Raw genomic sequence first — 14,996 nt, 5'->3', positions numbered from 1 at the left:
TATGTAGTGTTTGGGTTTTTTTACATTTACAATGGTAACCAGGGTAAATATCGGGTTACTAAGCGCGCGGCCCTGCGCTTAGTAACCCGATGTTTACCCTGGTTACCCGGGGACTTCGGCATCGTTGGTCGCTGGAGAGCTGTCTGTGTGACAGCTCTCCAGCGACCTCACAACGACGAAACAGCGACGCTGCAGCGATCGGCATCGTTGTCTATATCGCTGCAGCGTCGCTTAATGTGACGGTACCTTTAGATTATACTCACCCAGGGGCGATCCAGGTCCAATGGGCGTTGCAGGTCCGGGTCCGGCGCCTCCCATCTTCATACGATGACGTCCTCCTCCTTGCTTCTGTCGCGGCTCGTGCGCAGGCATACTGATTTGCCCTGTTGAGGGCAGCGTAAAGTACTGCAGTGCGCAGGCGCCGGGTGTTATGACCCCAATGGCAGAGGGTCTCAGGAATAAATACCAAGTCTGCAAACACAAAAAACCAGCTCATAGGGCAGTGGTAACTGGGCTGACCATATATCTAATCCTAGCACCACAAATAGCAGTAGCCGGGGAACGTGCCTACGTTGGTTCTAGACGTCTCGCGCCAGCCGGAGAACTAACTAACCCTAGAAGGGAAAAGAAAGACCTTTCTTGCCTCCAGAGAAAAGACCCCAAAAGTTGGATACAAGCCCCCAACAAATAATAACGGTGAGGTAAGAGGAAAAGACAAACATAAGAATGAGCTAGGTATTTAGCAAAGAGAGGCCCACTAGCTAATAGCAGAATATAGTAAGATGACTTATATGGTCAGCAAAAACCCTATTAAAATATCCACGCTGGATATTCAAGAACCCCCGAACCGACTAACGGCCGGGGGGAGAACACCAGCCCCCTAGAGCTTCCAGCAAGGTCAGAACTCACATTTAGTACAAGCTGGACAAAAATAGAAGCAAAGCAAATAACCCAAAAAACAAAGAAGCAAGACTTAGCTTAATTATGCAAGAACCAGGACCAGCAGACAGGAGCAACAGAAGGATCTGATTACAACGATGCCAGGCACTGGACTAAGGATCCAGGAAGTTTATATAGCGACACCCCTGGACTAACGACCCAGGTGAGTGCCAAACTGAAGAAAGACAATCCCAGAGTCATATCACTAGTGACCACAAGAGGGAGCCAAAAAGTCTAATTCACAACAGCCGGGCCTCTGACCTTTACTGATGCCTGCGCACTGCAATACTTTACGCTGCCCTCAACAGGGCAGAGAATTACGAGTGCGCATGAGCCACGACAGAAGCAAGGAGGAGGACGTCATCGCATGAAGATGGGAGGCGCCAGACCCGGACCTGCGATGCCCATCAGACCCGGATCTGCGATGCCCATCGGACCCGGACCTCCCCTGGGTGAGTATAATCTAACTAGTTTTTCTTATCTTTTGGGTTACACCGGGGCTTATCTACAGCATTCTGTAATGCTGTAGATAAGCCCCTAATGGTGGTGGCCGCAGTTTATATGCGAAAAATGAGGTGACAGATTCCCTTTAAAGATTCCTGGGACTCCCACCAGTCCCTAGAACAGGGCTTTTAGAGCCCCATCTTTATGAATTGGCGCCTTGAACTCGGCTATCTCTGTCAGTCCTGTAGAGACTGATTGGAGAAGAGCTCCAAATGTTTCACGTTTGTTCCATTCAGATGCGGCTATTCAGAGTCCTCTTTTTGAGATCAGTAGGGTTCATTCGGTTGGTCTCCCAGCGATAATTAAAGAGAATATGTCACCAGGATTTCATCCCCTAAACTAATGGCGTATATGTGAATTGCTTTAATGCTGAGTAAATTCTTACCTTGTTTTTAGAAATCTGTTTTGCAGTTTTAGAGAAATCCTTAGTAGAAATTGCTAATAAGTTGCAGGAGCAGCGGGGTGGGCCTTCAGCTCTTCTTCCTCTCTCCTTGCTCCTCGCTCACTGCCCAAATCCTGTGTCTGAGTGATAGGTCACTCATGTTCCAGGAGGCAGTCAGCGGGCCGGGAATTAAAGCTACTTCACATATTAGCCATTTGGGCTGATGACGGGCTCTTTTTTCGTTATTCCCTATCCTGTATGTGACAGCGCCCCTCCTGTCCACACCTGTGTCTGCTACTGCACTTTATTTGCATTGAAGGGAACGAATCTATGCTGCATTACCACACACATCTTCTAGCCAGGCGAGGTTCTGCTTTATGGCTCGCTCACACAAACATATCACAGTGCTATCTAATGTTTTATTGGATAGCCCTTGGCCAAATGTTACACTATGGGGCAGTGCAGGTCTGCAACTTTTTTTCTCATGACGATTCGGATGCCGATTCTGCGCGTGCATCCGATGATCAGAACACGTGCACTCATACAAGTCTATGGGTGATTGTGAAACATCGAACTGCACTCGAATGTCATCCGAGTGCAGTCCGATTACCGCAGACACAGACAATGGAGAAATGAATTTCCCCATCTTCTCCACACCTTTGCAGAGATTCTTGCACTAGGATCAGTCTCTGACAGAGTTTGATCTGAGTGTCATTAGCATAAACTACCCGATTCTGAGAGCATATACGACAGTGTGACCCCGGACTTAGGAAGAAAACGGTACATAATCTCGCCAAAAAAATTCTTTAAGACCTTTTTGAGTCTGACACAGGCAGTGGAAAGTGCACCTGGTGTCGGAACAGTAAGCACCAGCCTGTAATTCAGCGTCCTCTCTTTTCCATACAGTTTGTGCAGGATACTGAGGTCTGTCTCCTGCTTCTCCACCAGGTTTTTACTAAATTAGAAACTCCCTCCACACTGACATATAAGAATTGTTTCTTTGTTATCTAGTATGATGCACAATCTGTTATGATAGACTTAAGATGGCTCTAAAATTAGAGAGTGATTATGATGTGTGGCTTTTCTCCTGACAGCTTGAAGTGCAGGCTCCTCCTGGAAACACAGTCGGCTATGTGAAACAGAACTGGCACCCATGTCTACCCAAGTTTACTCTGCAGAACGAGAGGGAGGAGGATGTTCTTAAAGTGCAAGGACCCTGCATCCCCTGTAGTTGCTGTTCAGATGTGAACTTCGAGGTATTTAATGTCCTATGGAGATGTGTTTGTTCACTGATCATATCGTGGAGCAGTGGTTACAACGGCTTATATGGCTCTCGAGACATGATGTCAATTTAGTCTTTTCTATACCTTTCTTAAGAGAACAAATCCATGCCTTCTGACACATTTTGGGGTCCTATCAGTGTAAAACTGTAAGGCTAAGTTCACACGTTGCAGAATTGCCGCGGAAATTTCCGCGGCAATTCTGCGCCTCCTGCCGCGGGTATATCGCATGCAGAATTTGCATGCATATACCCGCAGAAAACTAGCGTTTTGCAAGCATAATTAGCTTGCAGAATGCTAGAGTTTTCCAAGCGATCTGTAGCATCGCTTGGAAAACTGATTGACAGGTTGGTCACACTTGTCAAACATAGCGTTTGACAAGTGTGACCAACTTTTTACTATAGATGCAGCCTATGCCGCATCTATAGTAAAAGATAGAATGTTAAAAATAATTTAAAAAAAATAAAAAAAAAAGGTTATACTCACCTCAGCGGCTTCCGTTCCTAATGCTGTGTGTTCAGGACCTTCCATTGACGTAGCGGTCACGTGACCGCGGGTCATGTGACCGTGACGTCATCGCAGGTCCTTCACACACACCTCGGAAGACGCTGAGAAGGTCGGGCCGCCAGAAGGTGAGTATATCGCTATTTTTGATTTTAATTCTTTTTTTAACACTTATGTGGTGCCCAGTCCGTGGAGGAGAGTCTCCTCTCCTCCACCCTGGGTACCAACCGCACTTGATCTGCTTACTTCCCGCATGGTGTGCACAGCCCCGTGCGGGAAGTAAGCAGATCAATGCACTTCTATGTGTGCAGAATCGCCGCGATTCCGCAATTTTAATGAACATGCGTTTTTTTCTGGATTGCGATTCCGCTCAGGAAAAAAATGCAGCATGTGCACAAAAAATGCGGATTGCATTCTGTTACATAGGATGCTTAATGTTAGCGTTTTTTTCGTGGTTTTATAGCGTTTTTATAGCGAAAAACCGCAAAAAAAACGCAAAAAATCTGCTACGTGTGCACACAGCCTAAAAAGGTTGTCCCAAATGGGTAAGTTATTACCTCTCCACTGATGCAATGATAACTTGCTGATTGGTGGAGGTCAGATTACCAGCTACCTCTAATTATCACTGATCCGGTTACAATGGCTGTCTCCTGGTGTCCCCTAGACAATGAATGGAACTCCATATTAACAAAGCTTTTCAGAGCCTTGTTCTAGGGATAAGTGGGTGAGGTCCCAGGAGGCCGTCCCCATCGATAAGCACATACAGTTGTGGCCAAAAATATTGACACCCCTCCAATTCTGTCAGATAATACTCAGTTTCTTCCTGAAAATGATTGCAATCACAAATTCTTTTGTATTATTATCTTCATTTAATTTGTCTTAAATTAAAAAACACAAAAGAGAATGAAGCAAAAAGCAAAACATTGATCATTTCACACACAACTCCAAAAATGGGCCAGACAAAAGTATTGGCACCCTCAGCCTAATACTTGGTTGCACAACCTTTAGCCAAAATAACTGCGACCAACCGCTTCGGGTAACCATCAATGAGTTTCTTACAATGCTCTGCTGGAATTTTAGACCATTCTTCTTTGGCAAACTGCTCCAGGTCCCTGATATATGAAGGGTGCCTTCTCCAAACTGCCATTTTTAGATCTCTCCACATGTGTTCTATGGGATTCAGGTCTGGACTCATTGCTGGCCACCTTAGAAGTCTCCAGTGCTTTCTCTCAAACCATTTTCTAGTGCTTTTTGAAGTGTGTTTTGGGTCATTGTCCTGCTGGAAGACCCATGACCTCTGAGGGAGACCCAGCTTTCTTACACTTGGCCCTACATTATGCTGCAAAATTTGTTGGTAGTCTTCAGACTTCATAATGCCATGCACACGGTCAAGCAGTCCAGTGCCAGAGGCAGCAAAGCAACCCCAAAACATCAGGGAACCTCCGCCATATTTGACTGTAGGGACCGTGTTCTTTTCTTTGAATGCCTCTTTTTTTTTTCTCCTGTAAACTCTGTTGATGCCTTTGCCCAAAAAGCTCTACTTTTGTCTCGTCTGACCAGAAAACATTCTTCCAAAACGTTTTAGGCTTTTTCAGGTAAGTTTTAGCAAACTCCAGCCTGGCTTTTTTATGTCTCGGGGTAAGAAGTGGGGTCTTCCTGGGTCTCCTACCATACAGTCCCTTTTCATTCAGACGACGACGGATAGTACGGGATGACACTGTTGTACCCTCGGACTGCAGGGCAGCTTGAACTTGTTTGGATGTTAGTCGAGGTTCTTTAGCCAACATCCGCACAATCTTGCGTTGAAATCTCTTGTCAATTTTTCTTTTCCGTCCACATCTAGGGAGGTTAGCCACAGTGCCATGGGCTTTAAACTTCTTGATGACACTGCGCACGGTAGACACAGGAACATTCAGGTCTTTGGAGATGGACTTGTAGCCTTGAGATTGCTCATGCTTCCTCACAATTTGGTTTCTCCAGTCCTCAGACAGTTCTTTGGTCTTCTTTCTTTTCTCCATGCTCAATGTGGTACACACAAGGACACAGGACAGAGGTTGAGTCAACTTTAATCCATGTCAACTGGCTGCAAGTGTGATTTAGTTATTGCCAACACCTGTTAGGTGCCACAGGTAAGTTACACGTGCTGTTAATTACACAAATTGGAGAAGCATCACATGATTTTTCGAACAGTGCCAATACTTTTGTCCACCCCCTTTTTTATGTTTGGTGTGGAATTATATCCAATTTATTTTGTTTTTTTCATTTAAGACAAATTAAATGAAGATAATAATAACAACAAAGAATTTGTGTTTGCAATCATTTTCAGGAAGAAACTGAGTATTATCTGACAGAATTGCAGGGGTGTCAATACTTTTGGCCACAACTGTAATAACTGAAATTACAACACATTTCAAAATTAATAATACCTTTAATGAAAAAAGGTTAGATTCCCTCATCCTATCAAAACCTATAGACACTTCCTGAAGAAAAGAAACTGCCCCCACTCAGCAACAACATACCTTGATTAACCCTAATTAGTCCTCTAAAAGTGCATTTAAAAAGAAAAGAAAGATTACACTGGTCAACAGCATTTTTGGTGCCAAAGATATTTCATCGAATTTAGGGTATTTTTGGGGTGCTGATTCTGAATATGTCATCAGTTTTGCCAGATTGGCTCAAGTTTTTGAGATTTTTGGTATCTTATTTATAGCACTTGTTGGTAAATGCGACGCATCATCTCATTAATTTCTTTGGATTAGTACTTGAACTGAGCAGTTCTCAATATAGTTTTGTGTTAATTAGTGTTCTAAAAGTTTGTTCATAGCTTGATTTTTGCACTAACTTTATGTTGTCTGTTTTCCAGTGAAAAGCATGAACTCATCAAGAAGAAGTTGTCTTAACGATCCAGACTCATTCTGTTACATTTGTGGTGAATACACACTGCCAAACCATAGAAGAAACATAACAGACTTCGTAAAAAAAGTGTATTTTGCCTATTTTGGGGTTATGCTTGGGGACCAAGACAAGTTTTGGGCACCACACATAGTGTGCAAAGCATGTATCGAATTATTACGAAAATGGAGCAAAGGACAAAGAAAAAGCTTCAAATTTGGTGTTCCAATGGTGTGGAGAGAGCCAAAAAATCATCATGATGACTGTTATTTATGGTAAACACAGGTACAGGCACATCTTCACAATGAGGGACAGGCCTTCTTGCAGATTCCATGTTACTCCCATTTTCGTTTCTTATGCTTATTGAATCCTTGCACTGCACAGAAATAACAGTCATCATGATGATTTTTTGGCTCTCTCCACACCATTGGAACACGAAATTTGAAGCTTTTTCTTTGTCCTTTGCTCCATTTTCGTAATAATTCGATACATGCTTTGCACACTATGTGTGGTGCCCAAAACTTGTCTTGGTCCCCAAGCATAACCCCAAAATAGGCAAAATACACTTTTTTTACAAAGTCTGTTATGTTTCTTCTATGTTTTGGCAGTGTGTATTCACCACAAATGTAACAGAATGAGTCTGGATCGTTAAGACAACTTCTTCTTGATGAGTTCATGCTTTTCACTGGAAAACAGACAACAACATAAAGTTAGTGCAAAAATCAAGCTATGAACAAACTTTTAGAACACTAATTAACACAAAACTATATTGAGAACTGCTCAGTTCAAGTACTAATCCAAAGAAATTAATGAGATGATGCGTCGCATTTACCAACAAGTGCTATAAATAAGATACCAAAAATCTCAAAAACTTGAGCCAATCTGGCAAAACTGATAGCATATTCAGAATCAGCACCCCAAAAATACCCCAAATTCATTAAAATATTTTGGGCACCAGAAAAAAAATTTTTTTTTGTTGACCTGTGTTATTGAGCATGAACGTTCCAAGATTTTACGATAATCCTGCAGTGTAAATAGGTTGACAATCACCCGATGAACGAGCAAAACTCTTGTAAATTTGGTGAAATGATCTTTTCTATTTTACAAACAATCATCATTCTTGGCATTGCATCGTTAGGTGTAAATAAGATTTGCACTGTCGAGAACAACATTTGTTAGCTATCCAGTAAAATGAGCCCTCAACCTTGATGGAAAAATTCACAAGAGTATATATCAATGATTGAACATTATCGCCTGTTAAAGGGAACCTGTCATGAGGACTTATACCTCAAACTACTGACATCTAAGTACCAGGGCTTTCATGATGATTAAATCCATACCTTGATTCTACTGTCTCTGAGAAATCCAGCTTTGAAATCATATGCAAATGAGCGACAGCTGCTTTGTGATGGAACAATGCACTAGCAGCTCTCCTGCCCTCACTATTCCCTGCCTGTTGCCTGTCTCATGTCTCTGACATGTCAGGAGAAGCAGATTACTGAAACAAGAGTGACCTGTCAGTCCAACAAAGTAGGCAGGTTGTGTGTGGGGAATAGGGAGAGAGGCAGGAGAGCTGCAAGTGCAATGTGACCTGTCAGGAGGCAGGCAGAGGGAGGGGAATAGGGAGAGAGGCAGGAGAGCTGCAAGTGCAATGTGACCTGTCAGACCGGAGGCAGACAGAGGGAGAAGAATAAGGAGATGGGCAGGAGAGCTGCAAATGCAATGTGACCTGTCAAACAGGAGGCAGGCAGAGGGAGGGGAATTGGGAGAGAGGCGGGAGAGCTGCAAGTGCAATGTGACCTGTCAGACAGGAGGCAGACAGGGAGGGAAATAGAGAGAGAAGCAGGAGAGCTGCAAGTGCAATGTGACCTGTCAGGAGGCAGACAGAGGGAGGGGAATAGAGAGAGAAGCAGGAGAGCTGCAAGTGCAATGTGACCTGTCAGAAAGGAGGCAGACAGAGGGAGGGGAATAGGGAGAGGGGCAGGGGAGTTGCAAGTGCAATGTGACCTGTCAGACAGGAGGCAGAGGGAGGGGAATAGGGAGAGAGGCAGGAGAGCTGCAAGTGCAATGTGACCGGTCAGGAGGCAGACAGAGGGAGGGGAATAGGGAGAGAGGGAGGTGAGCTGCAAGTGCAATGTTACCTGTCAGACAGGAGGCAGACAGAGGGAGGGAAATAGGGAGAGAGGCAGGAGAGCTGCAAGTGCAATGTGACCTGTCAGGAGGCAGACAGAAGGAGGGGAATAGGGAGAGACGCAGGAGAGCTGCAAGTGCAATGTGACCTGTCAGACCGGAGGCAGACAGAGGGAGGGGAATAAGGAGATGGGCAGGAGAGCTGCAAATGCAATGTGACCTGTCAGACAGGAGGCAGGCAGAGGGAGCGGAATAGAGAGAGAGGCAGGAGAGCTGCAAGTGCAATGTGACCTGTCAGACAGGAGGCAGGCAGAGGGAGGGGAATTGGGAGAGAGGGAGGAGAGCTGCAAGTGCAATGTGACCTGTCAGACAGGAGGCAGAGGGAGGAAAATAGGGAGAGGCAGGAGAGCTGCAAGTACAATGTGACCTGTCAGACAGGAGGCAGACAGAGGGAGGGGAATAGGGAGAGAGGCAGGAGAGCTGCAAGTACTATGTGACCTGTCAGACAGGAGGCAGACAGGGAGGGGAATAGGGAGCGAGGCAGGAGAGCTGCAAGTGCAATGTCCCACTTGCAGCTCATTTGCATGCAATTTCAACACTATTTCTCAGAAACTGCAAAACTGATTTCTACAATTAATTTATAGATTTAATGATCATAGAGCACCTGTACTTCCATGTTAAAAGGTATAAAATACTCATCACAGGTTCCTAGTAAGTCCAAGAACAAGCTGATAAGTTTTGGATGTTCCAATGATATCGCCCAAAAATGCCATTCCTGGCATATCTGCCTTCAGCCAGATATTCCATGAGCAAAGATGTTAGTATATGTTTGACTTTAATGGTTAATGTGTAATAGCCCGAAGTGCTGATGCGTCAGCTGTGGGATTTACCTTTGCTCTTCTTTTTCCTTTTTTATACCGCGCAGTATCATGTGATAAGATTGTGGGATGTTTTCAAACATTGTATCCAAAAAGTTATAATCCAAAAATAAAGCTCCCCAAGAAGACGTGTTTTATTGTGTAGTGTGTCTACACATAAATCCTAACATGCCTAAACAGCTGCAACTTTTCTACTTAATTTCTCTCTTTAGCTGAAGGCACTCAATGACGAAACGATCATTGGGCGGATTTCTAAACAATGGTCTGGAATGGTAAAGGAGTATTTCACAGATGCTGACAACTTTGGAGTTCAGTTCCCCATGGACCTTGATGTCAAAATCAAAGCCGTTATTCTTGGTGCCCTTTTCCTTATTGTAAGTATTATTTATTCCATGTCTTCTTCTTATTTCTCCTGCGGAGAGGGGTTGTGATAAAATGTATGGGTTGTTTGTTGGAACCATTTTTGTTAAAGTTTGTGTACAGTAGAATGATTAGATTGAATCAAGTCTGCTCTTATATTATTAAGGCCTGTAAATGTTCCTAGCCTACCCTCTAAACTTCAATTTTAAAAGTACAAGCTGTGATTGATGCAGGAAGGTAAGTAAATGGTTAAAGTGGTTAGATGATAGTAAAATGTACTAAAAGAGAGAAAAGGAGCAAAGCGATGGACAACGCTGGCGGAAGTAGATAGGTGGGAAACGTGATCCATGAAGCCTGCGGAGTGGGTGTATCTGATGTTAGGTGTTGTGAATTTACCTTTTGGCTCCCTCTAGTGATTACTAGTGATTTGACTCTGGGTATGTCATTCATCCCTTGTATGCTCACCTGGGTCGTTAGGTCAGGGGTGTTGCTATATAAGCTCCCTGGACCTTCAGTTCAATGCCTGGCAACGTTGTAATCAGAGCTAATCTGTTGTGCTCTTGTCTACTGATCCTGGTTCCTGCTAAATTAAGCTAAGTCTGCTTTCTTGCTTTTGCTATTTGTTTTTGTTTGCATTTTTGTCCAGCTTGTACATAATCTGTATCCTATCCTTACTGGAAGCTCTAGGGAGGCTGGAGTTCTCCCCCCGGGCCGTTAGACGGTTCGGGGGTTCTTGTATCTCCAGTGTGGAATTTTGTTAGGGTTTTTGTTGACCATATAAGTTATCTTACTACATTCTGCTATTAGTCAGGGGGGCTCTCTTTGCTAAACCTAGTTCATCTCTGTGTTTGTCATTTCCTCTTACCTCACCGTTATTATTTGTGGGGGGCTTGTATCCGACTTTTGGGGTCTATTCTCTGGAGGCAAGAGAGGTCTTTGTTTTCCTCTTCTAGGGGTAGTTAGTCCTCCGGCTGGCGCGAGACATCTAGCGACCAACGTAGGCATGTTCCCCGGCTACTTCTAGTGTTGGCGTTAGGAGTAGTTATATGGTCAACCCAGTTACCACTGCCCTATGAGCTGGATTTTTGTACGTCGCAGACTTACTTGTTCCTCTGAGACCCTCGCCATTGGGGTCATAACAGTTAGGTGAGTCATTACACAAGCTGTAGTCACGGGGGCAGGGACTTCTCACCGACCGGCGAAAATCATGTGACCCCAATGCAAAATGCGCTTTAGGATGTAATGGAGGAATACATGCTATGTGACCTGAATCCAGCAATCTAAGGGTGCATTTACACTGTAGGACTACGTGAGCGAGCGTTCCTAGGAATGCTCGTTTCCTGATAATTATGCAGTATAAACAGATAGGGCAGAACATTAACAGGACCTGCGCTGCCAAGATCAATGGCAGCCTATGTGCCAAGAACGATCCACTACTGATGTTTCTGTTGGATATTAAACGTGGTTTGCCTGTGTAGGACCGGGTTTACAATACCAGACTGGCGGGGTTTAAGGACCGCGAATTGCGCACTTGTTTGCCGATCGGCAGTCCTGTAATAGCCTCTTTAACCCTTTCTCGACTTATGAGGTACTTGTACAACATATTTTGCTATGCGTTCCCGCAAATGGATGTATCGGTATGTCATGACGATCATGCTGACACAGGAGCTGCAGTGCATTGTACCAGCGATCAGAGTAATAAAAGTTAAAGTCCCATAGAGGGACTAAGTAAAAAAGTAGAGAAAATGTAAAAAAAAAATCACAAAATAACCAAAAAATAAAAAAAAATTATCAATAAATATGTATAGTTATGTAAAAACAAAAATAAACAACCAACCGCCAAAAATAAAGTGGAATAAAATGTGACAAGGATGAGTGTAAATAAAAATGGTATCGCGAAAACGCCATCTTGTCCCACCATACAGCTCTGTCACCTGAGAAATAAAAAAGTTATAGCTCTCAGAATAAAACGATGCAAAAAAAATTCTTCTTTCTATAAAATAGTTTTTATTGTGTAAAACGCCATAACATAAAAAAGTGGTATCGCTGCAATGTTACTGGCCCAAAGAATAAAGCTGCCTTATCACTTTTACCACACAGTGAACGGCATAAAAAAAATAATAATTAATTCCTGAATTGCTATTTTTTTGGTTTATTCCACTTCCCAAAAATCAGAATACAAAGTGATCAAAAATGTTGTGACTCAAAATGGTACAAATGAAAACATCAACTCGTTCTGCAAAAAACAAGATCTGGCATGACTGACTCTGTGTGTGTGTGTGTGTGTATATGTATGTATGTATGCGTATATATATATATAATAAATAAATAAATATATATATATATATATATATATATATATATATATATATATATATATATATATATATCTAGATGGTGGCCCGATTCTAATGCATCGGGTATTCTAGAATGCACAGCCCACGTAGTATATGACACATATACTACGTGGCTGTGCAATTTACTACGTACCTAACACATGCCACATAGTACATAACACAGCCCACGTAGTATATAGCAATGTGGGTGCCATATCCCTGTTAAAAAAACAATTAAAATAAAAAATAGTTATATACTCACCTTCCGTCGGCCCTCGGATCCAGCCTCACGATGCTCCGTTACCAGTAATGCCTTTCTGCAATAACCCGTGATCATGTAGCGGTTTTGCGAGACCGCTACGTTATCTCGAGTCATTGCCGCAATGCATTCTTGGGACCGGAGCGGGAAAGGCTGAGGCGGACTTCAGAAGGTGAGAATATAATGTTTTGGTTTTTTTTATTATTATTTTTAACATTTTATGTTTTTACTATTGATGCTGCATCCGTTACGGAAGTTACAGACAAACAGACGGAAGTACCCCTTAGGGGCAATTATATATATATAGATACCGTATTTTTCGAACCATAAGATGCACTTTTTTCCCCGAAAATGTGGGGGTGCGTCTTATGGTGTGAACACAGGCTTACTGGGGGGTTGCAGCAGTGGAATCGGCGGTGACAGAGGTGGTGTGGCGATGCTGCGGCGGTGGGCGGTGTGGAGCGCACCTAAGCAGGGTCCCTTCCTCAGGATGCAGGCTGCAGAAATGTGTCCATGCCGCGGCCCGATGTCCACGGCGAGCGCATCACCGGTTTCCTATGCGGCCATCTTCCTGAAGCTGTGGGCCGCCAGAGGATTCAGGAAAATGGCTGCCGGAGGCCGCGCGTGCGCAGATTGAGATCTCGGCGGCATTCTGCTTCAGGAAAATGGACGCTGAGATCTGTCTGCGCATGCGCGACCTCCAGCGGCCATTTTCCTGAAGCCTCCACCGGCCCACGGCTTCAGAAAGATGGCCGTGGACACCGGACAGCAGTGTGGACGCATTTCTGCCACCGGCATCCTGAGGAAGGGACCCTGCTCTGGTGCTCTGCCTCACCGCCGAAACCGGACCCGCAGCATCGCACCCTGGGACTGCAGCATTGCCACACTTCTGCCACCGCTGGCGTCCTGAGGAAGGGACCATGCCTCCTGTGACCCTGCTGTACCACCACCGGCCCTCAGGTAAGATACCTTGAATTCGGACAATAAGACTGACCCCCATCTCATAAAAATCTTTTTTCTGGTATTTTCACCCCAAAATTTAGGGTGCGTTTTATGGTCCGGTGCGTCATATAGTCCGAAAAATACGGTATATGAAAATTGGAGCTCTCAAAATTCGGTGATGCAAAGACTTTTTTTTTGTAAATTAAAAAAAGCGTGTTTGTGTGTCACAGCAGCCAAACATAAAACCAATAAAAATCTGTTATTGCACCGATCCAAAGAATAAAGCCATCTTATCACTTATAATGCATGAGGAACAGGATAAAAAAAAAACATTTCTACACCTGTTGTTTTGTTCATTCTGCCTCCCAAAGATTGCAATAAGTCTTGTCTCACATTTATCCTGCGCTCTGCGCTGAGCGCTTGCACCGGAGTTTCCATGTAATTCTCTGAAATACGTGATTCAGACAGAACCTCAGATTTAAAATTTCCTATAATGAGGTAAATAGAGGCACTGTGGACGCAGACTGGCCTATGATCTGGTTGTGTCCCGTCTTTTTAAGCGTGCACAAAAGCGCTGTCAGCAACAGTTATGTACACCTCTGAAAAGAAAGACAACACTGAACAGAGGCCAGATGGAGTCCAGAGTAACTTGGCTGCCTCATTATAGTGATTGGATTCCTCGGGCGTTTCATCTGAATCACAGATATTAACAGACATAAGGGCTGTTCAAATTATTGGTAGCACAAAAGCTCTGGGAAAGCTCCCACCAAGAAATCAAGTGAAATCTTCGTTCCCAAATCCAAATGCTCCCCCTTCCTTTTAAGCTCCACAATGTGTCTAAACTTAAGTTAGCGACCACATATTTGACATTAATGTAATGAGTATAGACCACTAAATGTATGGGTGTGTGGCTCCAGAGTGACAAGCAGGACACAATGTATGGGCACTACAATGTATTGGAGGTACTACAATGGCATATATGAAATTTTCACTCTGCAACTTCCAGTGCGTATTTGTTTCTGAAAAATGCCCATCAAAATCGTCATTAACAACTGTAGATGAATTCACAGTGGAGTGTAAATTCCAATAAGGGGTCAAAAGAGGAGGGTTTCCACTGTTTAGCAACATCTGGGGCTCTGCAAATGGAGTCCAGATGGGTCTTTTTCCCATTTTATCTTGTGAAAATGAAAATCTGGGGCTAAAACAAAATTTTTGAGCTAAAAATGTAATTATTAATTCTTCACCCCCCCAATTGTATAATATAATATAATTGTATCAGTGAAACACCTGGGGGTTCAAGGTCCCCACCACCCCTCTAGATAAATTCCTTGAGGGGTGAAGGTTCCAAAATAGGGTCACTTGTGCGGGGGTATTCATTGTTTAGGCACATCAGGGGCTCTGCAAACATGACATGGCGTCCACTATCTTTTCCAGCCAATTTTGCGCTCCAAAAGTTGAATGGTGCTCCTTCCCTTTTGAGTCCTGACTTGCACCCAAATAGTAGTTTCCCCCCCACATGAGGTATCAGTATACTCAGGACAAGCTGCACAACAAATTGTATGGTCCATTTTCTCCTGTTACCCTTGTAAA

General features: G+C 43.8%; 1 protein-coding gene across 4 annotated transcripts in view; it reads left to right on the top strand.

Moving 5' to 3' along the window:
- LOC143808301 (phospholipid scramblase 2-like) overlaps positions 1-14,996 on the top strand; it is a 92,758-nt gene that overhangs the window by 63,028 nt on the left and 14,734 nt on the right. For all 4 annotated transcript variants that reach the window (XM_077290815.1, XM_077290816.1, XM_077290817.1 and 1 more), the window contains exons 7-8: positions 2,920-3,081; positions 9,722-9,883. In XM_077290815.1, the coding sequence (XP_077146930.1) occupies positions 2,920-3,081; positions 9,722-9,883 (324 nt within the window). The remainder of the gene's footprint in view (positions 1-2,919; positions 3,082-9,721; positions 9,884-14,996) is intronic.

The sequence above is a fragment of the Ranitomeya variabilis genome, chromosome 2, assembly GCF_051348905.1.
Source record: "Ranitomeya variabilis isolate aRanVar5 chromosome 2, aRanVar5.hap1, whole genome shotgun sequence".
In the NCBI taxonomy this organism is placed as follows: Eukaryota; Metazoa; Chordata; class Amphibia; order Anura; family Dendrobatidae; genus Ranitomeya; species Ranitomeya variabilis.
Note: the sequence above shows the minus strand (reverse complement) of the source record. Positions and strands in the feature narration are given on the sequence as shown.